The sequence below is a fragment of the Gorilla gorilla genome, chromosome 1 (assembly GCF_029281585.2).
Source record: "Gorilla gorilla gorilla isolate KB3781 chromosome 1, NHGRI_mGorGor1-v2.1_pri, whole genome shotgun sequence".
Lineage (NCBI taxonomy): Eukaryota > Metazoa > Chordata > Mammalia > Primates > Hominidae > Gorilla > Gorilla gorilla.
Genome location: NC_073224.2, coordinates 105,145,521 through 105,168,676, shown reverse-complemented (window position 1 = coordinate 105,168,676; position 23,156 = coordinate 105,145,521). Strand labels below are relative to the sequence as shown.

Genomic DNA, 23,156 nt, shown 5'->3' with positions numbered 1-23,156 from the left:
TGACTGGCCTGTTTTTAGGCCAAATAAATATTTTTCCTTTAGTATTTCAATTTTATATTTGGTTTATTCCTGATTAATCTTTCCCTACCACTACCTCTTTACCCCATGTTCTGTTGTTCTGCTTGTTAATAGGTCACACAAGACTGCAAAGTTATATTTACGGAACTTTTATTTCTCCCTCTGGTTATGTTTACTAATTTTAGCAAGCTACATCTTTGTATTTTCTATTATTTCTTTGTTCTGATCATATTTAGATGAATGTTTGTCATGCCTTAAAATCTTATATACCAGACATGGTTTGCTGCCTCATTATTGCCTGCTACTGATGATTTAAACTTAAAACTGATGATTTAAACTTAAAACTTTGATACGTCTTTGACTTTATATTCTTGATTTTAAGGCCTTATGCCAGATTTTATCTTTATTTTCTACAGTGTGTTCAATACGAGTAATTGGTGAGAGTGACATCATGCAGGAATTCCTATCAGAATCCGATGAGGTAGGTGAATATCTCCTTTAGTGATTATTTTCCTTTTGGCTCCTTGTGGGGGAAAATAAGTTAAAGGTATTGATTATGCGTTAAATTTCCATAAGCTCTCCAAAGGACTCCATTTTTTCTACTTCCTTTTTATATGTATCCTACTTATCTATCCTTTAAGACCTAGGTCCACTTTCTCTTTGAAGTGCCAGGTCCACTTTCTCTTTGAAACCATCCCTGATGAGTTTTCATCAATTTTTCATTCCACCAAAAACTTTTGCAATTAGTTCCATTCAGTGATCACATGTTGCTATCTCATTCTCTAATTTTTGTACATATAATCAGATTGTCGCTTTATATTTTTACAAGAGTGTGAGCTACCTGTAGGTAAGAGCTAAATCTTGACCATCTTTATATTCCCAGTGCCTTACCACAGCATCAAGCATGTTGTAGGTGCTTAATAAATATTAATTGAATAGAAGAATGAATATTTAATGCTAATATAGTAGTGTGTTATCCACTACTTATTTTATATGTATATGCCTTGTTTTCCCACTAGATTATAAATTTCTTATAGGCAAGGGCTTACAATAAAGCAATGCTTATGATTGTTTCAGGCAATGAGTAGTACTTTTTTAAAAGTGGTAAATGAAAATGGACTTGGTCTGAAATAATTTTCTCTCTAGTAAAAATTACAAGGTCAAAAATTACAAGGTTAGAGGAATGTGTTAATCATCAAAAGCAGTAAGAGGATTTCTTTTGAATTAAGGAGAGTAAGAATTGTTTACCTTTTGCTAGAAGAAAATTGGGCATCAGGCTAACTTTGAAAGGAAAAATGGATGAGACTCAGGTATCCATTTTTTCTTTTAACAATCTCCTGATTATTTCAGGGTTCAGAAAGAAACTTAGTATATCTCTTGATCCAGTCTATATGCCTGACCATTAATACCAGAGAATATACATCGAAACTACTGCTTTCAGTTGTTTTCTCCTCTCATTTGTGAATTCTGAATGGGGAAAGGGAAGCGAATCAAAAATCTCATCTGTGTTTGACCTAGACTGTTTCACGCAAGTTTCCTGTTTTGAAATGTGAACACGTTGGCTTCAACGTGTTTCTTTCCTTCCTGCTTATCTTAAAGATTAACTTCTGCTGCAGCCCTGAAGTCAGCTTTATGACTTGTAAATGTATTGATTTTTTTCCTGTTTTCATTGGAACTCACTTCTTCTCTACCACGTTTTAGGTTATTGTCTAGCTAGCTTGTTACAGGGAGAGTGAAGATATACTGGGCCATAAATTATTTCTCTATGTCTTTTCCCCCAGAACTACAATGGTGTGTCCGACGTAGAGCTGAGAGTAGCATTACCAGATGGAACAACGGTTACAGTCAGGGTTAAAAAGAACAGTACTACAGACCAAGTATATCAGGTAAATTAAATGAACACGTAGACTTGACATTGGATGGTGTGAAGCTAAGGAAGATAGATTAAATAAGTCAATACATATAAAGTGCTTAGGGTGTCTGGCACATAATCCGTTTATTATATGTTAGCTACTATTGTTATTATTAATGTGAAAGTACTTTGCCCTCCTTAAAAGAAAGGTACGGTAAATATCCCAGGTTGTAGTAGTTGTGATTAACGCCTCCTTTTTTTTTGGAGTTGGAGTGTTGCTCTGTCACCCAGGCTGGAGTGCAGTGGCGCAATCTCCGCTCCTGCAACCTCTGCCTCCTGGGTTCAAGTGATTCTCCTGCCTCAGCCTCCTGAGTAGCTGGGACTACAGGTGCCCGCCACCACACCCAGCTAATTTTTGTATTTTTAGTAGAGACACGGGGTCTCACCGTGTTGGCCAGAATGGTCTTGATCTTCTGATCTCATGATCCACCCACCTCGGCCTCCCAAAGTGCTGGGATTACAGGCATGAGCCACCACTGGCCAACCCCTCCTTTTTTAATTGTAAAAAAACCATAACACACATGAAAACAGAATAGTATAATGAATCTCCATATAGTAATCATTTATATTTAATAATTATCAAGATTTTGCCACATTTGCGTTATGTATGTCTTTTTTCTTTTCCTTTAAGTATTTAAAGGCAAATCCCATGTTATCGGACCTGTGTGTACTTCAGTATGCATCTTCTTACAAAACCACAGTGCCATTATCAAACCTTAAAAATTAGCACTATTGCTTTGGTATTGCCTAATAACTACTCCATAGTCACATTTTTTCAATTGTCTAAAAATGATTTTTTACATTTGGTTTGTTAAAATCTGAATCTAAACAAGGTCCTTAGATCACATTTGATTTTTTTTTTTTTTTTGAGATGGAGTCTCGCTCTGTCGCCCAGACTGGAGTGCAGTGGTGCGATCTTGGCTCACTGCAAGCTCCACTTCCTGGGTTCACGCTATTCTCCTGCCTCAGCCTCCCGAGCAGCTGGGACTACAGGCGCCCACCACCACGCCCGGCTAATTTTTTGTATTTTTGGTAGAGATGGGGTTTCACTGTGTTAGCCAGGATGGTCTGAATCTCCTGACTTCATGATCCTCCTGCATTGGCCTCCCAAAGTGCTGGGATTACAGGCATGAGCCACCACCCCGGCCTTACATTTGATTTTTATGTTTGTTTTAATATAGAACAGTCCCCACTTCTCCCCATTTTTTTTTCATGCCATTGTTTTGTTGCAGAAATGGGTCAGTGTCCTGTGGAATGACCCATATTCTGAATGTATCTGTTTGTTTTCTGGTGGTGTCATTTAATAATGTCCTTCTGTGTCTGTATATTTTCTATAAATGGAAGTTTGCTCTAGAGGCTCAATTAGATTCAGGTTCTGCTTTTTTAATAATACTTCATAATTGGTCCTGTATACTTTATATTGCTTCTCAACAACAAGTACACAATACTGGGTTATCCCATTTTAGTGGTACTGAGGTTAACCAGTAGGTTTAGGTGGTGAAATCTGATCTTTTCTTTGTAAAATTCACCACTGATCTTTGATCAAATGAATCGATCCATTGATGATTATTGCCTTAACCAGTGATTTCATTAAAGATTACAAAGTGCTGATTTTCTAATACTCTCATTTCTTCCACTGATTAGCTAGAATTCTTCTGAAAATAACTTTTCCTTGTCAACTAACGCTATTTAATTATCTTGAAATAGATAATTTCCCAGTTTGTGGGAAATACAGGATACATATTTAAGCCTTTCCTTTCATTGCTGATTTTCAGAGTAAACATATCATTATATATAAATATAATTATATATTAATAATATATAAGATATGTTACATATTAAACAATATATACTTTATATATAATTATATAATATACTAAATAATATAATAATATACAAATAATATATATTATTTAATATATAATGCGTTATGAAATAGTATATATTATATATAATAATTTAGTCTCGGGTTTTTAGATTCAATGTGATTTAATCGATAACATATATTATCTTTTTGATTCTCAGATTGTTCCATCTTTGGCCAATGAATGCTCCTTCATGTCTGCTCCTGTATGCTTTTGATGCAACCTAGTATTTTCATATTATCCTTGCTTTTTGGTACAATAAGATGTCCTGGCCTCATCTTTGTATATTTCTTACCCTAGATATCTAGAATAGGACATTTCCCTAAGGAGTCCTATTCTTTTAGTGAGAAACTGTATTTAGAGATCATGATCTGCGTGCTGGGTGTAATCATTGCCTGTATATGCCTTTTCATTGGCCTTTAATCCTAACTTGATCAGAATTTTCAGGGAGACAAGCAGGTTTCTGGGTACTAATGCTTATATTTCTCTTTTGTAGCAAACATTAAAAAATCTATCCCCCATACATTTATTCATCCACTGTATTTTATAGCAAATGATATATGCAGGATCTCAGGCATTTACGAAATTATACAATGGTAGGGAATTTCAAGAAAAGTACTATTTTTACAGCTTGCTGATCTTTTTGTTTTGTTTTGATTGCTTTTTTCCAGTGTTCCTCTAGCAAGGCTTAGGTTTTTTACACTTTCCTCCCAACTCTGTTACTGAGACTTCTAGCTATAAACTATTTTCTAAACCTTGAAAGCATTTTAATTTCTATCCAGTGCAATATACAATGGTAATTTAGAATGCTTGTAATGTGCAGTTCCTCTATCACATCATGGATGAACCTAGGCCTCGTATGTGAGCAGATATGAGAAGAAGGGATATAATCACATTTGGCTTACTGAGATACTAATAATCAACAGTTTTATCTTTGTTTTATCAACAAAACAATGGCATGAAAAAGAGATACCTTACTTATATTGAGGTTGATCTTGAAAGGAAATTTTGTTACTACCAGTTTATGTTTTGTTGTTGTTTGTATGTAATTGTCATTTATTTGCACACAGTTTTCCAATTTCTTTTTTATTTGTCATATTAGGACCTGAGTTCCTAGAGAGAATGAGTGATTCTTGTTTAATATGCCTTTATTGTCCCAGCATTTTGCTATTTTATGTAGATATTATGATGGTAATTCTTAGGAAATGAAGGTGCCTAATGATCCCAACATGAGACATGGATCATCTAAAATGTAAACAAAAAAATTTTGTTTAGCCAGCATATAATTGACGAACAATATTTTACGCTCTAGTATCAAATATATAGTTTTTTTGTGTTAATATATTAAATGTAGGCTGAATGTGTGAAACTGGATATTTAAGAATTTGTTTTCTTTTTAAGATCTGTGCTATTAAGTACATTTCTTGTAAGTGGTGTTAAAAATAGAATGAAGTTATTTTAGAGAGGGAAGCTGATATTTAAGGAGAGACTATTATCAGCTTACACTGGAAGGGAGAAACTCGTATTTAGAGATAATAGCTGTTGGGGCAGATACAGGTGTTTTTTCCCTTTTCTTTCATATATATGTGTGCGTGCATGCATGTACACATACATACAAAGAAGGATAGCTATGGACCATTAATGCAATTTTTGTGAGGCCAAGATGGCAGAACCTCTCCCCTTTCCCTCCTCCACAGACATACACCTGCTTTTTCCTACAGCATTGTCTGACTTAATTTTCTTGAAACCAATCTATCCTGTTTAACCTTAGGCTATTGCAGCAAAGGTTGGCATGGACAGTACGACAGTGAACTACTTTGCCTTATTTGAAGTGATCAGTCACTCCTTTGGTAAGTACCAGTGGCTGATACTAAGTTTTGTTTTCTAATACTATGAGAAAGAAACATTTACCTAGAGAAGAGCTTGAAGACAAGGGGAGATCCCACTCATTAGAACTGTCTCTAACAATCAGACCAAGCATATCCCATTAAACTCAGGTCATAAGCATGTCTGATCACTGTTGATTCTTTTTCCTCTTTTGTAAGTATAGGTTATAACTAGCAATGAATCGGAAGATGCTTTCATGAGGTTCTTTTAAATCTGAGGTTCAAAATTCATATATTCCAATAAAACAGGCTTAAAAATGGGATGTTCTATTTAGCCACATGTTGTTTTAGTGTACTTTATAGGATTTTTGTAAAGATTCTTAAGCGTAGCTGTCTGTTTTCAGAAGTTAGGAAGATATGTGTTGGTTAAAAGCCTTGTTTTAATGCATACATTTAAGTTTCTGTGTGAATAAATTTCCTCTTCCAAGGAAATTTTATTGTGTGGTGACAGGAAATTTATATTTTATTTTATAAAAGCTAGGGATGGTGGTCACATTGGTTGCATTGAGACTACAAAGGGGAGAGAGTCTGAGGGCTCTCTCTGAATGACATAGATTTCCTACAGTTTATGGGTCTCTTCCATATCATATATATTTATACAGGGCTAAGGCCAAAATTGATATAGATATTGGTTGATTAGACCTTCCTTATCCCAGAAAGGGGTAGAGTTTGGTAGATTTAGGTTGCCTTGCTATCTCAGGTCCAAGTAGAATAACTTTGATTCCCCTAAAGCAGCCATCTCCCTAATGTTTTTTTTCCTTCCCAACTCACAGCAGTGTAACTAGACAGATGTAAATTATGTTACAAAGGGTTACTAAGGTACCAGGACATCTGGATTCTAACCTTATTTTTTTTCTAAGCTTTAGTTTCATTTTCTATAAAATGGAAAATATTAAATCTGTCTTTTGTAGTGTTATAAAGTCAAGTAAACATTGAGAGAGGAAGTAATCTCAGCAGTTTGGGAGGCCGAGGCAGGAGGATTGCTTGAGCCCAAGAGTTTGAGACCAGCCTAGGCAACATAGTGAGACTGCCATCTCTAAAAAAATTTTAAAAATTAGCCAAGCATGGTGACACATGCAGGTGGTCCAAGCTAGGAGGCTGAGGTAGGAGGATCAGTTGAGCCTAGGAGGTTAAGGCTACAATGAGCTATGATTGTGCTACAACACTCTAGCCTGGGCAACAAGTGAGACCCTGTCTCAAAAAAAAAAAAAAGGAAAGAAAAGAAAACTCAGCCTCTCAGCCTTTCCACAAAAAGGCAATTTAGAAATTAAAAGTGGTAGTTTTTTTATCCTGCTTGAGTGGCTGTTAGAAAGAGGAAGTAACATTACTCAGAAGACACTTTTCAGTTTGAGGAATGCTGTAGGATTTTTGGAGGTGGGCTGGAAAAAACCTTTTGGCCTTAACAATAAAAGCAGTTCATTGAGAACTGCCACATGAGAGACTCTGAATGTACCATAGCTGGGTAAGATGAGAGGCTTGCTTTAAAGATGTTTAGTGGACGTGAGCTGTAACTAGCTAATGGATTAGATATTTTAACTAAATTTGGAGTTGGTGCTGTTTGCAGAGTTGTCATGTTAACTGATCTGTGTCTTAGTCCATTTTGTGTTGCTATAAAGGAATACCTGAGGCTGGGTAATTTATAAAGAAAAAAGGTCTATTTGTTTCATGATTCTGCTGGTTTTCAGCTGATGTCTACCAAACATCTTTAAGACTGGGTTCAAAATTGGGCATCTGGTAAGGTCCTCAGGCTGTTTTCTTCCACTTATGGTGTGTGTAGAGATCACATTAGGCCCCACCTCTAACATTGGGGATCAAATTTCAACATGAACTTTGCGGGGTGACAAATATCCAAACCACAGCACTTGTCATTCAAGTGATAGGTTTCAGTTAGCTTGAGACTTGACTGGCCGTGGTCATAGCTAGAAAGGATATTTGGCTGGACAGATAAGGCTGTTTTGTGCTCCCAAGGCAGAACTCCTTGGTGGATTTGAGATGATGTTCTGGTTAACGATAACATACCATTCTTGATCTGCCTTACATAGTTTATACTAGGGAAATTTCTTATATCTTTTCACTCCAGCTTTCTGTGTTTTGTCTTTCCTTTAGTACGTAAATTGGCACCTAATGAGTTTCCTCACAAACTCTACATTCAGAATTATACATCAGCTGTGCCAGGCACCTGCTTGACCATTCGAAAGTGGCTTTTTACAACAGAAGAAGAAATTCTCTTAAATGACAATGACCTTGCTGTTACCTACTTCTTTCATCAGGTAGGTGAATTGATCTTCTTGAAAGGCACAATTTCTTTTTATGTTTGAATATAGTTGGTACTGTGAATCCTTAGACAGTACCCTGTGAATCCTTAGACAGGCTGCTTTGCTCCTGGGTATGAATTACATTTGTAAAATGTTCTATCCCATTTCACGAAAGATAAATAATAGATAAGTTTTAGAAGTAAAGATATCCTGGAGTTTAAAAATACATATTTTTAAAATATGTATTCTAATATTTTTAAACAATAGAAAATGAGCATTGTGGCTGTGTACCTGTTCAAAAATTTTCCACCAATATTATACATACATAGAGTTTAAAGCATCAAATAGTTCTACACAGTTTATTGTGAAAAACAGTAGTTGCCCCTACTTATTTCCATCTCCCCCCATAGGCAACCATCTTCACCTCTTTTAGCTCTGTTTTTTATTGGTTTGTTTGTTTGTTTGTTTTTTGGTATTTACTTCTATGTCTCCATTATAACTTGGTTATATTGCTCCTACTTAATTTTTCAGATTCCAGCAGCATCTCTTCATTTCCCATTATTGAAGATGAGACACCAGCTGTCTTTCCTTCTCCATTCCTACCATATACCCATACCTTTTTCATCTCTCCCATCCCCTTAATATAGTCAAATTATAATATTTGTAAGGTCAATATGCAGTGTTTACAATATTATGACTGTAAATAGTGAAATTTACAACAGAGCCATATAATAAACACTGTCTTTACTTTTCACTTTCTTTACATTTTATTTTTCCCCAGCTAATTATTGCCCTCCTTTTTCATTTGCTTAATTTTCTGTGTACTTACAATTAATTTAGCTCCATACTCTTCACCAGTTGTCTAAATTTCCTCTAAAGACATTCAGTTCAGACCCATCAGGTAGTTCATGATTTCCACTTTCTGAAGAAATCTCTTGTGGAGCCTCTTCCTCTATCCCCGTGTGAAGTGGCAGATCTCTACTGTGGTGCACAGCTGGCCTTCTGGGATTGCCCTTCACTACCACCATCTCCTGTTTCCAGTGTGAGAGTACATTGTTTGTTTTGTTTTGCTTTACTCCCATATTTTTGTAGGATACATTTTCAGAGCTGTTCCTCTTTTTATATATGTAATTTTTTATTTTTAATTTTTGTGGGTACATAGTAGGTGTATATATTTTGGGGTACATGAGATGTTTTGATACAGGCATATGGTGTGTAATAATCACATCACGGAAAATGAGGTATCCATCCCCTCAAACATTTATCTTTTGTGTTACAAACAATCCAGTTATACTCTTTTAGTAATTTAAAAATGTACAATTAAATTATTATTGACTATAGTCACCCTATTGTGCTATGAAATACTAGGCCTTATTCATTAATTCTACCTATTTTTTTTGTACCCATTAACCATCCCTGACTCTCCCCCAATTCCCCACTACCCTTCCCAGAGTCTGGTAACCATCCTACTCTCTATCTCCATGGGTTCAGTTGTTTTGATTTTTACAGTCCACAAATAATTGAGAACATGTGATGTTTGTCTTTCTGTGCCTGGCTTATTTCACTTAACATAGTGACCTCCACTTCCATCCATATTGTTGCAAATGACTGACTCTCGTTCTTTTTTTATGGCTGAATAGTACTCCATTGTGTATAAGTACCACATTTTCTTTATCCATTCATCCGTTGATGGATGCTTAAGTTGCTTCTAAATCTTGACTGTTGTGAACTGTGCTGCAGCAAACATGGGAATGTGGATCTCTTCAAAATACTGATTTTCTTTCTTTTGGGTATATACCCAGCAGTGGGATTGCTGGATCGTATGATGGTTCTATTTTTAGTTTTTTGAGGAACCTCCAGACTGCTCTCTGAGTGGTTTTACAAGTTACATTCTCACCAACAGTAAACAAGGGTTCCCTTTCCTCCATATCCTTGCCAGTATTTGTTATTGCCTCTCTTTTGGATATAAGCCATTTTAACTAGTGTGAGATGGTATCTCATTGTAGTTTTTATGTGCATTTCTTTTTTTTTCCTGTTGAGTTGTTTGAGCTCCTTATATATTCTGATTATTAATCCCTTGTCAGATGAGTAGTTTGCAAATAGTTTCTCCCATTCTGTAAGTTGCTTTTTCACTTTGTTGATTGTTTCCTTTGCTGTGCAGAAGCTTTTTAGCTTAATGTGATCCCATTTGTCCATTTTTGCTTTGGTTGACTGTGCTTGTGGGGTATTACTTAAGAAATCTTTGCCCAGACTGATGTCCTGGAGAGTTTCCCCAATTTTTTCTTGTAGTAGTTTCATAGCTAGAGGATTTAGATTTAATTATTGAATCTATTTTGATGTGACTTTTGTATATGGCAAGAGTTAGGGGGCTAGTTTCATTCTTTTGCACATGGATATCCAGTTTTCCCAGCACCATTTATTGAAGAGACTGTCTTTTCCCCAGTACATGTTCTTGGCACCTGTGTCGAAAATGAGTTAACTGTAGGTATGTGGATTTGTTTCTCTGTTCTTTATTGTGTTCCATCGGTCTGTGTGTCTGTTTTTATGCCAGTACCATGCTGTTTTTGTTACTATAGTTCTGTAGTATAATTTGAAGTCAGGTAATATGATTCCTCCAGTTTTGTTCTTTTTTTTTTTTTTCAGAGACTGGGTCTCGCTTTGTCACCCAGACCAGAGTGCAGTGGCGTGATCACAACTCACTGCAGCCTTGACTTCCTGGGCACAGGCTATCCTCCTGCCTCAGCCTCCCCACTAGCTGGGGCTATAGGCCCATGCCACCATTCCCGACTGATTTTTTAAGTTTTTGTAGAGGTGGGGGTCTTGCTGTGTTGCCCAGGCTGGCTTGAACTCCTAGGCTCAAGATCCTCCTGCCTTAGCCTCCTAAATTGCTGGGTTACAGATGTGTGCCACCACACCCCACCCAGTTTTCTTCTTTTTCTTAGGATATCTTTGGCTATTCTGGGTCTTTGGTGGTTCCATATAAATTTTAGGATAGTTTTTTTTTTTTCTATTTTTGTGAAGATGTCATTGGTATTTTGATAGGGATTGCATTGAATGTGTGGATTGCTTTGGGTAGTGTGGACATTTTAACAATATTTATTCTTCCAATCCATGAACATGGAATACTTTTTCCATTTGTTGGTGTCCTCTCTTCACCTTTCTTTCATAGTGTTTTAATTTCTTTTTCAGATTGTTCACTGTTGGCATATAGAAATGCTGCTGATTTTTGTTGTTGATTTTGTATCCTGCAACTTTACTGAATTTATTTATCAGTTCTAATAGTTTTTCGGTGGAGTCTTTAGGTTTTTCCAAGTATAAGATCATATCATCTGCAAACAAGGATAATTTGACTTCTTCCTTTCCAATTTGGATGCCCTTTATAACTTTGTCTTGTCTGATTGCTCTAGCTGGGACTTCTAGTACTATGTTGAATAACAGTGGTGAAAGTGGGCATCCTTGTGTTCCAGATCTTAGAGGAAAGACTTTCAGTTTCTCCCCATTCAGGATGGTAGTAGCTGTGGATCTGTCATATATAGCTTTTATTATGTTGAGGTTCCTTCTATACCCAGTTTTTTGAGGGGTTTTTATTATGAAAGGATGTTGAGTTTTATCAAATGCTTTTTCAGCATCAGTTGAAATGATCATATGGTTTTTGTCCTTTACTCTGTTGATATGCTGTGTCACATTGATTGATTTGTGTTTGTGAACCATCCTTACATTCCCAAGGATATATCCTACTTGCTCATGATGATTTTTTAAATGTATTGTTGAATTCATTTTGCTAATATCTTGTTGAGGATTTTTGTATTAATATTCATCAGGGATATTGGTCTGTAGTTTCCTTTTTTGATATGTCTTTGTCTGGTTTTGGTATCAAGGTGATACTGGCCTCATTGAATGAGTTTAGAAGTATTCCTTCCTCCTCTCTTTTTTTGAAATAGTTTGCCTAGAATTGGTATTAATTCTTCTTTAAATGTCTGATAGAATTTAGCAGTGAAACCACTGGGTTCTGGGCTTTCCTTTACTGGAGACTTTATTATGGCTTCGATCTTGTGGCTTGTTATTAGTATGTTCAGGTTTTGGATTTCTTCATGGTTCAATCTTTGTAGGTTGTATATGTCTAGGAATTTATCCATTTCTTTTAGATTTTATAATTTATTGGCATATAGTTAATCATAGTAGCCACAAATGATTCTTTGAATTTCTTCAGTGTTGTAATATCTCCTTTTTCATCTCTGATTTTATTTGGATCTTCTTTTTTTTTTCTTAATCTGGCTAAAGGTTTGTCTGTTTAACTTTTCAAAAAAACCAACTTTTTGTTTCATTGCTCTTTTTTTGTATTTTTTTCATTTCAATTTAATTTATTTCTGCTCTAATCTTTATTATTTCTTTTCTTCTACTAATTGGGTTTGGTTTGCTCTTGCTTTTCTATTTCATTAAGATGCATCATTGTTTGAAATTTTTTGTCTTTTTTTTGATGTAGGCATTTATAACTATAAAATTCCTTCTTACTACTGCTTTTGCTGTATCCCATAGGTTTTGGCATGTTATGTTTTCATGATCATTTATTTCAATAAATTTTTAAATTTCCTTCTCAATTTCTCCATTGACCCACTGGTCATTCAGGAGTATATTGTTTAATTTCCATGTACTTGAATAGTTTCCAAAATTCCTCATTTTTGATTTTTGGTTTTATTCCATTATAGTCAGATACTTGATATTATTGTAATATCGCTATGGTCAGATACTTGATCATATTGATATTATTTGATATTAATAATACTTGATACTCCATTTTTAAAAAATGTTTTAAGACTTGTTTTGTGACCTAACATATGGTCTGCTCTTGAGAATGATCTGTGTGCTGAGGAAAAGAATGAGTGTTCTGCAGTCATTGGATGAAGTGTTCTGTAAATGTCTATTAGATTCATTTGCAGATGAATCTAATTCTGCATTAATTCTTAATGCAGATTAAGTCCATTGTATCTTTGTTTATTTTCTGTCTGGAAGATCTGTCCAGTACTGAAAGTTGGGTGTTGAGGTCTCCAGCTATTACTGTATTAGAGTCTGTCTCTCTCTTTAGCTGTAATAATATTTGCTTTAGATATTAAATATATATCAGGGTGCTCCAGTTTTGGGTGCACATATATTTAAAATTGTTACATCCTCTTGCTGAACTGACCCCTTTATCATTATATAGTGACCTTCTTTGTCTTGTCCTATATTTTTGTCTTACAATCTATTTTGTCTGATATAAGTATAGCTACTTCTGCTCTGTTTTGGTTTCCATTGTCATGGAGTATCTTTTTCCATCCATTTATTTTCCATCTGTGTGTGTCTTTGTAGGTGAAGTATGTTTCTTGTAGACAACAGATCAGTGGTTCTTGTTTTTTTTTATTTATTCAGCCACTGTATGTCTGTTGATTGAAGAGTTTAGTCCATTTGCATTCAGTGTTCCTATTGATAAGTAAGGCCTTACTCTTGCCATTTTGTTACTTGTTTTATGGTCGTTTTGTGATCATCTTTTCCTTCTTTCCTTCCTTCCTGTCTTCCTTTTAGTGAAGGTGATTTTCTGTGGTGATATGATTTAGTTTCTTACTTTTTATTTTTTGTGTATTTGTTGTATGTTTGTAGGTTTGCGGTTACCACAAGGCTTGCAAATACTCTCTTGTAATCTGTTATTTTAACCTGATAACAGCACTGTTTGCATAAACAAACAAGCAAGCAAAAAGAAAACGAATAAAGGCTCCATGCCTTAAATATATCCCCACACTTTTTAACTTTTTGTTGTTACTATTTATATATACCTTATTGTACTATGTCTTGAAAAGTTGTTGTAGTTATTACTTTTGATTGGTTCATCATTTAGTCTTTCTACTGAAGATGAGTGGTTTACATACCATAGTTACAGTGTTATATTTTGTGTTTTTGTGTGTATTTAATATTACCAATGAGTTTTATACCTTCAGATGATTTCTTATTGCTCATTAACATCATTTTCTTTCTGATTGAAGTACTCCTTTTAGCATTTCTTGTAGGACAGGTCTGGTGTTGATGAAATCCCTCAGTTACTGTTTATCTTGGAAAGTTTATTTCTCTTTCATGTTTGAAGGATAATTTAGCTGGATATACTGTTGTAGAGTAAAAATTTTTTTTCCTTCATCACTTTAAATATGTTATGCCACTCTCTTCTGGCCTGTAAGGTTTCCACTGAAAAGTCTGCTGCCAGATGTATTGGAGCTCCATTGTATATTGTTTCTGTTCTCTTGCTGCTTTTACAATCTTTTCTTTATCCTTGACCTTTGGGAGTTTGATGATTAAATGCCTTGAGGTAGTCTTCTTTGGGTTAAATCTGCTTGGTGTTCTATAACATTTTTGTGCTTGGATATTGATTTCTTTCTCTAGATTTGGGAAGTTCTCTGTTATTACCTCTTTGAATAAACTTTCTACCCCTATCTCTTTCTCTGCCTCCTCTTTAAGGCCAATAACTCTTAGATTTGCCCTTTTGAGGCTATTTTCTAGATCCTGTAGGCCTCCTTCATTGTTTTCTTTTATTATTTTTTCTTTTATCTCCTTCATGTATTATTATTATTATTATTATTATTATTATTATTATTTTTGAGAGAGAGTTTCACTCTTGTTGCCCAGGCTGATGCAATGGTGCGATCTCAGCTTACTGCAACCTCTGCCTTCCAGGTTCAGGCGATTCTCCTGCCTCAGCCTCCTGAGTAGCTGGGATTACAGGTGCACGCCACCACACCCAGCTCATTTTGTATTTTTAGTAGAGATGGGGTTTTGCTATGTTCATCAGGCTGGTCTCGAACTCCTGACCTCAGGTGATCCACCCGCCTTGGCCTCCCAAAGTGCTAGGATTATAGGCGTGAGCTACCACGCCCAGCCTCCTCCATGTATTTTCAAATAGCCAGTCTTTAAGCTCGCTAATTCTTTCTCCTGCTTGATCAATTCTGCTGTTAAAAGATTCTGATGATGCATGCATTCTTCAGTATGCCAATTGCATTTTTCAGCTCTAGAATTTCTGCTTGATTCTTTTTAATTATTTCAATCTCTCTCTCTCTCTCTTTTTTTTTTTTTTTTGAGACAGAGTCTGGCTCTGTCACGCAGGCTGGAGTGCAGTCACGCAATCTTGGCTTACTGCATCCTTGTTGAATTTATCTGACAGAATTCTGAATTCCTTCTCTGTGTTACCTAGATTTTCTTTGAGTTTCCTCAAAACAGCTATTTTGAATTCTGTTTGAAAGGTCACATAGCTCTTTTTCAACAGGATTGGTCCCTGGTGCCTTATTTAGTTCTTTTGGTGAGGACATGTTTTCCCGGATTGTCTTGATACTTGCAGATGTTTGTCTGTCTCTGGGCATTGAAGAGTTAGGTATTTATTGTAGTCTTTGCAGTCTGGCCTTGTTCATACCTGTCCTTCTTGGGAAGGCTTTCCAGATATTTGAAGGGACTTGGGTCTTGTGATCTAAGCTATATCTGCTTTAGGAAGGACCCCAAGCCCAATAATGCTGTGGTTCTTGCAGACTTTTAGAGGTACTGCCTTGTTGTCTTGGACAAGATCCAGAATTCTCTGGATTACCAGGCAGAGACTCGTATTCTCTTCTCTTACTTTTTCCCAAACAAATGTTGTCTTTTCTGTGCTGAGCTGTCTGGAGCTGGGGGTGAGGGTACGCAAGCACCCCCATAACCACTACCACTGGGACTTTGCTGGGTCAGACCTGAAGCCAGCACAGCACCAAGTCTTGCCTAAGGCCTGTAGCTACTCCCTGGCTACTGCCTATGTTTGCTGAAGGTTCTGGGCTTCTACAGTCAGTCAGCAGGTGGCAAAACCAGCCAGTCCTGTGTCCTAAACTTCAAGGTGGTGAGTTCCCCCAAACCCTGGGAGGTTCCAGAGTGCCATCTGGGAGCCAGGGACTACAGTCAAAAACCTTAGAAGTCTACATGGTGTTCTACTGTTCTACAGCTGAGCGGGCATTCACACTACAAGACAGTCCTTCCCACTCTTCTCTCTTCTTTTCAAAGGCAGAGAAGCCTCACCCCATGGACACTGCCACCTCAGGCCCATGGGGAGTACTGCCAGACTCCTGACAGTGTTCCCTTAAGACCCAAGGGCTCTTCAGTCAGCTTGTGGTGAATGCTGCCTGGCCTGGAACTCTCCCTTCAGGGTAGTGGGCTCCCCTTTGGCCCAGGGCAAGTCCAGAAATGCCATCTAAGAACCAAGTCCTCTCAGAGCTTCGTGAGAAGAGGGTACATGGGAAGACAACATTTAAAAATCTTGAATGCCTGGAAATGCCATTATTCTACCCTCACACTTGGTAAATGTCACATTTCTGTATAGAACACTAGGTTGAAAATGATTTAACTTCAGGAATTTTAAAGAATTATGTTCCACCAACAGGTGTGATGGTTCATGCCTGTAGTCCCAGCACTTTGGGAGGCCATGGTGGGAGGATCACTTGAGCCCAGGAATTTGAGACCAGCCTGAGCAACATGGCGAGGCCTTGTCTCTACAAAAACTTTAAAATTTACCAAGGCATGGTAGTGTGCACCTGCAGTCCTAACTGCTCAGGAGGCTGAGGTGGGAGGATCACCTGAGCTTAGGAGTTTGAGGCTGCATTGAGCCATGATAACACCATTGCACTCTAGCCAGGAAGACAGAATGAGACCTTAAGAAAAAAAAAAGCCATCTTATATCTGTACCATTTTATGTGACCCTCTTTTTCTTTCCAGAAACTGAGGTCTTTTTGTCTCCATGGGTCTCAGATTTCACAATCGTGTGCCTTGCTGTGGATCTATTTTCATTTATTATGTTGGGCTTTCTGTGGGAAATTTGTACTTCTGATCTGGCAAATTTTCTTGAATTGTTAAATTGACAATTTGTTCTCTCATTTTCTGTTCTCTCTTTTTGGCATTCCTATTATTCTGATGTGCAGTTTTTTGGTCTGCCCCGTCATCATCTTATCTTCTCTAATATTTTTAATTTTTTTGTCTTCTTGCTGTACTTCCTAAAAAACTTACTCAGGTTTCTCTTCTAGCCCTCTTAAGTTTTTTTTTTTTTTTTTTTACATATGCCAGTTTTTGTGTGTGAGTGTGTGGTTTTTTTTTTTTTTTGAGACGAAGTCTCTCTCTGTCACCCAGGCTGGAGTGCAGTGGTGCGATCTTGGTTCACTGCAACCTCTGCCTCCGGGTTCAAGCAATTCTTGTGCCTCAGCCTCCCAAGTATCTAGGATTACAGGCGCATGCTGCCACACCCAGCTAACTTTTTTTGTATTTTAGTAGAGACGGGGTTTCACCATGTTGCCTAGGCTGTACTTGAACTCCTGAGCTCAGGCAATCCACCTGCCTCAGCCTCCCAAAGTGCTAGGATTACAGGTGTCAGCCACCATGCCTGGCCTATATTTTTAATTTCTAAAGGTTTTCTTTTGTTCTCTGAATATCCTTTTTTATATATAGTATTCTGTTCTTTTGTATGGTATTTTTTTCTTGGCTTTCTGAAGATATTAAAAAGAATATACTTTTTTAGGCTGGGTGTGGTGGCTCACACCTGTAATCCCAGCACTTTGGGAGACTGAGGCAGATCACCTGAGGTTAAGAGTTCGAGACCAGCCTGGCCAACATGGTGAAACCCCGTCTCTACTAAAAATATAAAAATTAGTCGGGTGTGGTGATGGGCACCTGTAATCCCAGCTACTCAGGAGGCTGAGGCAGGGGAATTGCTTGAACCCGGGAGGCCGAGGCTGCAGTGAGTGAAGATCATGCCACTGTACTCCAGCCTGGGTGACAGAGTGAGACTCTGTCTCAAAAAAAAAAAAAAATTGATATACTTTTTTATTTTGAAGTTATCTTTTTCCTCCTGCTATTGTTTGCTTGTTTGTTTTGGTCTCTGTTGTACATGTTAGAAGTGTTCCTCTAACACAGATATCTGCTCAAATTTAAGACTGAGACACTGCACAGCTGATTGGGAGCTCAGCATGTGAGTACATCTTATTGACTGTGGCACAACCATGGCTCACCACAGCCTCGACCTCCTGGGCTCAGGTGATCCTCCCACCTCAGCCTCCTGAGTACTTGGGACTACAGGTGTGCACACCATGCCCAGCTAATTTTTGTGCTTTTTGTAGAGATGGGAATTTTCCATGTTTCCCAGGTTGGTCTTGAACTCCTGAGCTCAAGCAGCCCTCTCTCCTCAGCCTCACAAAGTGCTGGGATTACAGGCATGAGCCATCTTGCCTAGCCAAATCACTAGTCTTCTACTGGCATTGAAGAGGGCAGTCATCTGGTTCCAGGGAATAAAGGAAAGGATCTCAGAATTTGATTGTTTCTTTTTTTTTTTTTTTTTTGAGACAAAGTCTCGCTTTGTCACCAGGCTAGAGGGCAATGGCGCGATCTTGGCTCACTGCAACCTCTGCCTCCCGGGTTCAAGCAATTCTCCTGCCTCAGCCTCCTGAGTAGCTGGGATTACAGGCACCCACCAACACACCCAGCTAATTTTTGTATTTTTTAGTAGAGACGGGGTTTCACCATATTGGCCAGGATGGTCTTGATCTCTTGACCTTGTGATCTGCCCGCCTCGGCCTCCCAAAGTGCTGGGATTACAGGCGTGAGCCACCGCGCCCGGCACTGATTGTTTCTTAAATATGCTTTCGGTCAGTCCTCCTTATTTTAGCCACCCACATCTACCACCTCTCCTAGATGGCCACCTGGTGCTACAAATTCTTCGGTCTTTTGGGAATTTCGTGATATAAATTTGAGTGGTTCTCTACTTTTCCTACTACTGGGTAGGGAATCCATTTTTTTTTTTTCAGGTTTTGTAAGTTACTACTTATATATCCGTGTTCCAGATTACAAAATTTGGTTCTGATTGTTTCTCTTTGATCTCATGGGTTTATTCCTTTACTGAAATTTTAATGGGGTTTTAGGAGGAAGTAAGAGTTGATACTTGTTTTTAATTTGCCATCCCTAATTGGAAGCCCTCTTTTAGGAACTTTTCCTACAAGTATTTACATGTATATTTGGCTTTGGGTCTTTATATGGATGTATAATTTTTACATAGTTATAATTCTAATACAGATACAACCTTTTTCTTTTCTTTTTTCCTTTTTCATACAGTTTTTTATATGTCATTTATGACTGAGTTAATGTAGTATATGTTGTTTAGTCATTCCCTGTTATTTGTTCCAGAGTTTTTTTGTTTTGTTTTGTTTTGAGATGGGCTCTCCCTATGTTGCTGGGGCTGGCCTGGGACTCCTGAGCTCCAGCAATCCTCCCACCTCTGCTTCTCAAGTAGAGTGCCTGGGACTACATGTGTGCCTGGCTAGAGCCAGGGTGTTTTTTGAGTATGTGATTATAAATGATGCTGTGATTAACTCTTGTAATATCACTTTTTGGTGTCTGTCTTTCTTTCTTTCTTTCCCTCCCTCCCTCCCTCCCTTCCTTCTTTCTTTCTTTCTTTCTTTTTCTTTTTTTTTTTCTTTTTTTAATAGGCTCTCATTCTGTCACCCAGGCTGGAGTGCAATGGTGTGATCATAATTCACTGCATCCTCTACCTCTTGGGCTCAGGTGATCCTGCCACCTTAGCCTCCCAAGTAGCTAGAACTACAGGTGCTCACCACCATGTCCAGCTAATTTTTACTTTAAAAAAAAAATAGAGACAGGATCTTGCAGTGTTGCCCAGGCTGGTCTTGAACTCCTGAGCTCAGGCAATCCTCCCAAAGTGTTAGGATTACAGGTGTGAGCCACTGTGCCGAGATAATTTTTCTTTTGAATACAGCTGTTTATTGATTGTGTTTTTGTACCTTGCTGTACAAAAATTGCTGTATTTTGTTAAACTTTTATGTCTTTGCCATTTTAATAGATATTTACTCTGTTCCATTGTTTTTCTTTTTATCTTAGTGCTATTAATTTTTTTTTTTTTTTTTTTTTTTTGAGACAGAGTCTGGCTCTGTTGCCAAGACTGGAGTGCAGTGGCACAATCTCGGCTCACTGCAACCTCTGCCTCCTGGGCTCAAGTGATCCTCCCACCTCAGCCTCCTGCGTAGCTGGGACTACAGGCATGCACTACCACACCCAGCTAATTTTTGTATTTTTTGTACAGACAGGGTTTTGCCATATCGGCCAGGCTCTTCTGAAACTCCTGGGCTCAAGCGATCTGCCTGCGTCTGCCTCCTAAAGTGCTGAGATTACAGGTGTGAGCCACCACGCCCGGCCAGAAATTTTGTTTTAGAGAAGTTTTAACATTTAGTATAACAATGTTTATCTATCTTTTCCATTGTGATTTCTACTAACATTTTCTTTCCTCAATATAAGAGGACAATAGCACACTTATATTTAGTGTGCTTTTATCACAATATTTTATTCTTAATATTTAATGCTTTAATTTACCCAAGGTTTATTGTGGTGTGTAGTATGAATGGTTGGTCTAAGTTAAATTTTCTTGGTATTGCTATCCACATAGCACATCAGGATACATTAAATGATTCATTTCTAATACATTATGCTTAACTTGTCTTTCATTAAATTTATATCTGTCTGGTGTGTGTGTGTGTGTGTGTGTGTGTGTGTGTGTGTGTGTGTATATGGCCTGTGTTTAGCATCTCTCTGCTCTTAATCTGTATTTCTATTTTTGACTCAGTATTCCCTTTTGATTATTGTTTCTATATAATATATTTTAATATCTGGTAAGGCTAAGCCTTCCTTTTTTAAAAGTCTTGATATTCTTTCCCATTTTATGTTTTCTAATAATTTTTAACTCATTTCATAACACTTTATAAAGTATCTATCCTATTACTATTCCAACTGGAATTTTGTTAAATTTATAGTTTACTGAAGAAGAATCACCATTTTAATTAAATGTTGTATTATAATAATAGATGCATAAAGTATCTATTTTATTCAAGTTGACTTTTGTTTCCTCAAAAAAAGTTACATGGTTTTATGTTTTATCAATGCCGCCTTAAATTAATCACCAAGGATTTTATATTTTTATTGCTATTATGAATGGAATATTTTATCTTTGTATTTTTGGAGTAGAAAAATCATTAGCTAGGAGTCAGAATATCTGATTCAAGTATAAGCTCTACATTGGGCAAATCCTTTGCATAACATTGCTGAGATCTGTTTCCTCATCTGTTAAAGGGGAACAGTGGTGTGTCTCATAGGTGGGTTTGTTTATTTTATTTTAAATGTATTTTTTATTTAAAAAATTGAGAAGGTGTCTCGCTATGTTGCCCAGGCTGGCCTTGAATTCCTGGCTTCAAGCAGTCCCCCCACCTTGACCTCCCAAAGCACTGAGATTACAGGCATGAACCACCACACCTGGCTGTTTTTTTTTTAATGCTTATCAAAATTTAAGTGAGGGCAGAGCATGTGAAATTGCTTTTTGAAGTATAAAACTAGAAGACAAAAGTATTTAAGTATTTAGAAAAGTTAATGTTTTTGGAGCAGTATCTTATATCCAGCAACTTTTCTGAACTTTCGTATTGCCTCAAATGATTTCTAAACAGCTTTATTGAGGTATAGTTTACATACAATAAACTGTACATATTTAAAGTATACAATTTGATAATTTTTTAAATTTCTAAGCCATTTTTAGTGTATAGTTCAATAGTGTTAAGTATATTCACAATGTTGTATAACAGATCTCCAGAATTCTTTTTTTTAAAGGAGGGGACAGCATCTCAGTCTGCCACCCAGGCTGGAGTGCAGTGCTGCGATCATAGCTCACCATAATCTTGAACATCTGACCTCAAACGATCCTCCTACCTCAGCCTCCCAAAGTGTTGGGATTACCAGGCGTGAGCCATTGCTCCTGGCCCAGAACTCTTTTAATCTTGCAAAAGATTAAAACTGAAACTCTGTACCCATCAAACAACTCCCCGTTTTCCTCTCCCCCTTGGCAACTACCATTCTACTTTTTGTTTCTATGAATTTGACTACTTTAGATATTTAATGTAAGTGTAATTATACACTATTTGCCTTTGTAATAACTGGCTTGTTTCACTTAACATAATGGCCTCAAGTTTCATACATATTGTGGTAGTATACGACAGGGTTTCCTTCCTTTTTAAGGCTGAATAATAATATGTTGTATGTATATCCCGCATTTAATTTATCCATTGATCCATGGACAGTTGGGTTTCTTTCATTTCTTGGTTATTGTGAGTAATGCTGCTGTGAACATGGGTGTGCAGATATCTTGTTGAGATCCTTTTTTCAATATACCCAGAAGTGGGATTACTGAATCATATGGCAGTTCTATTTTCAACTTCTTGAGGAACTGCTATACTGTTTTCCATAGTGACTGCACCATCTCAAATGACTTATTTTTTTGTTTTGTTTTTTATTTTTTGGAGACAGAGTCTTGCTGTGTCTCCAGGCTGGAGTGCAGTGGGATGATCTCGGCTCACTCCAACCTGTGCCTCCTGGGTTCCAATGACTCTTATGCCTCAGCCTTTTTGAAGTATAAAACTAGCTGGGACTACAGTTGCGTAACACCAAGCCCAGCTAATTTTTGTATTTTTAGTAGAGATGGGGTTTTACCATGTTGCCCTGGCTGGTCTCAAACTCCTGGCCTCAAATGATCCACCCAGCTTGGCCTCCCAAAGTGCTGGGATTACAGGCATGAGCCACCACACCTGGCCACAAACACCGTGCCTGGCAGCTGTTTTTTGATGGACTAAGTAAACAACTGTATCTTTTGAAAAGTATATTAAATTTCTCTTACTTAATTTCAATTATTTTTGTATCATATTTTGATGGTAGGAATATTTAATGAATTTCACAGTTCTAAAATGTTATCAATTATAAGATGCACCATTATTTTATGTATTGATAAGAGAAAAAAGCTGTCAGTTAAACTGATACATCATTGATTGTAAGATACATCCCAGTTTCAGAAATGTTAAAATATGAAATAATGTATTCATTTAAATTGGTGAGATATTATATGTTAGTTGCTAATGGTAATAATGAGCCTTTTCCTTAAAAATTAATAAGGTAGAAATTAATCATTTATATTTAAATTCTGGCTAAACCTGGCAAAGTGTACACACATTTAAGCTGCTGTTTCCTGAAAGCTCACAAAAGTAGCAGTATTGGAATTTTAAAAAGCGTAAACTTGCAAGGACAAAGAGAACAAGGGAGGATACCACAACAAATGACAACTGTTGACAGTTTTTAGAAAATGAATGTCTAAGTAAAAGAGTTT

The 23,156-nt window shown here is 37.1% G+C and overlaps 1 protein-coding gene across 3 annotated transcripts in view; it reads left to right on the top strand.

The window, feature by feature from the left end:
• Positions 1-23,156, top strand: part of SNX27 (sorting nexin 27) — an 88,478-nt gene that overhangs the window by 45,885 nt on the left and 19,437 nt on the right. For all 3 annotated transcript variants that reach the window (XM_055359078.2, XM_055359067.2, XM_055359096.2), the window contains exons 4-7: positions 435-499; positions 1,800-1,904; positions 5,567-5,645; positions 7,788-7,951. In XM_055359078.2, the coding sequence (XP_055215053.1) occupies positions 435-499; positions 1,800-1,904; positions 5,567-5,645; positions 7,788-7,951 (413 nt within the window). The remainder of the gene's footprint in view (positions 1-434; positions 500-1,799; positions 1,905-5,566; positions 5,646-7,787; positions 7,952-23,156) is intronic.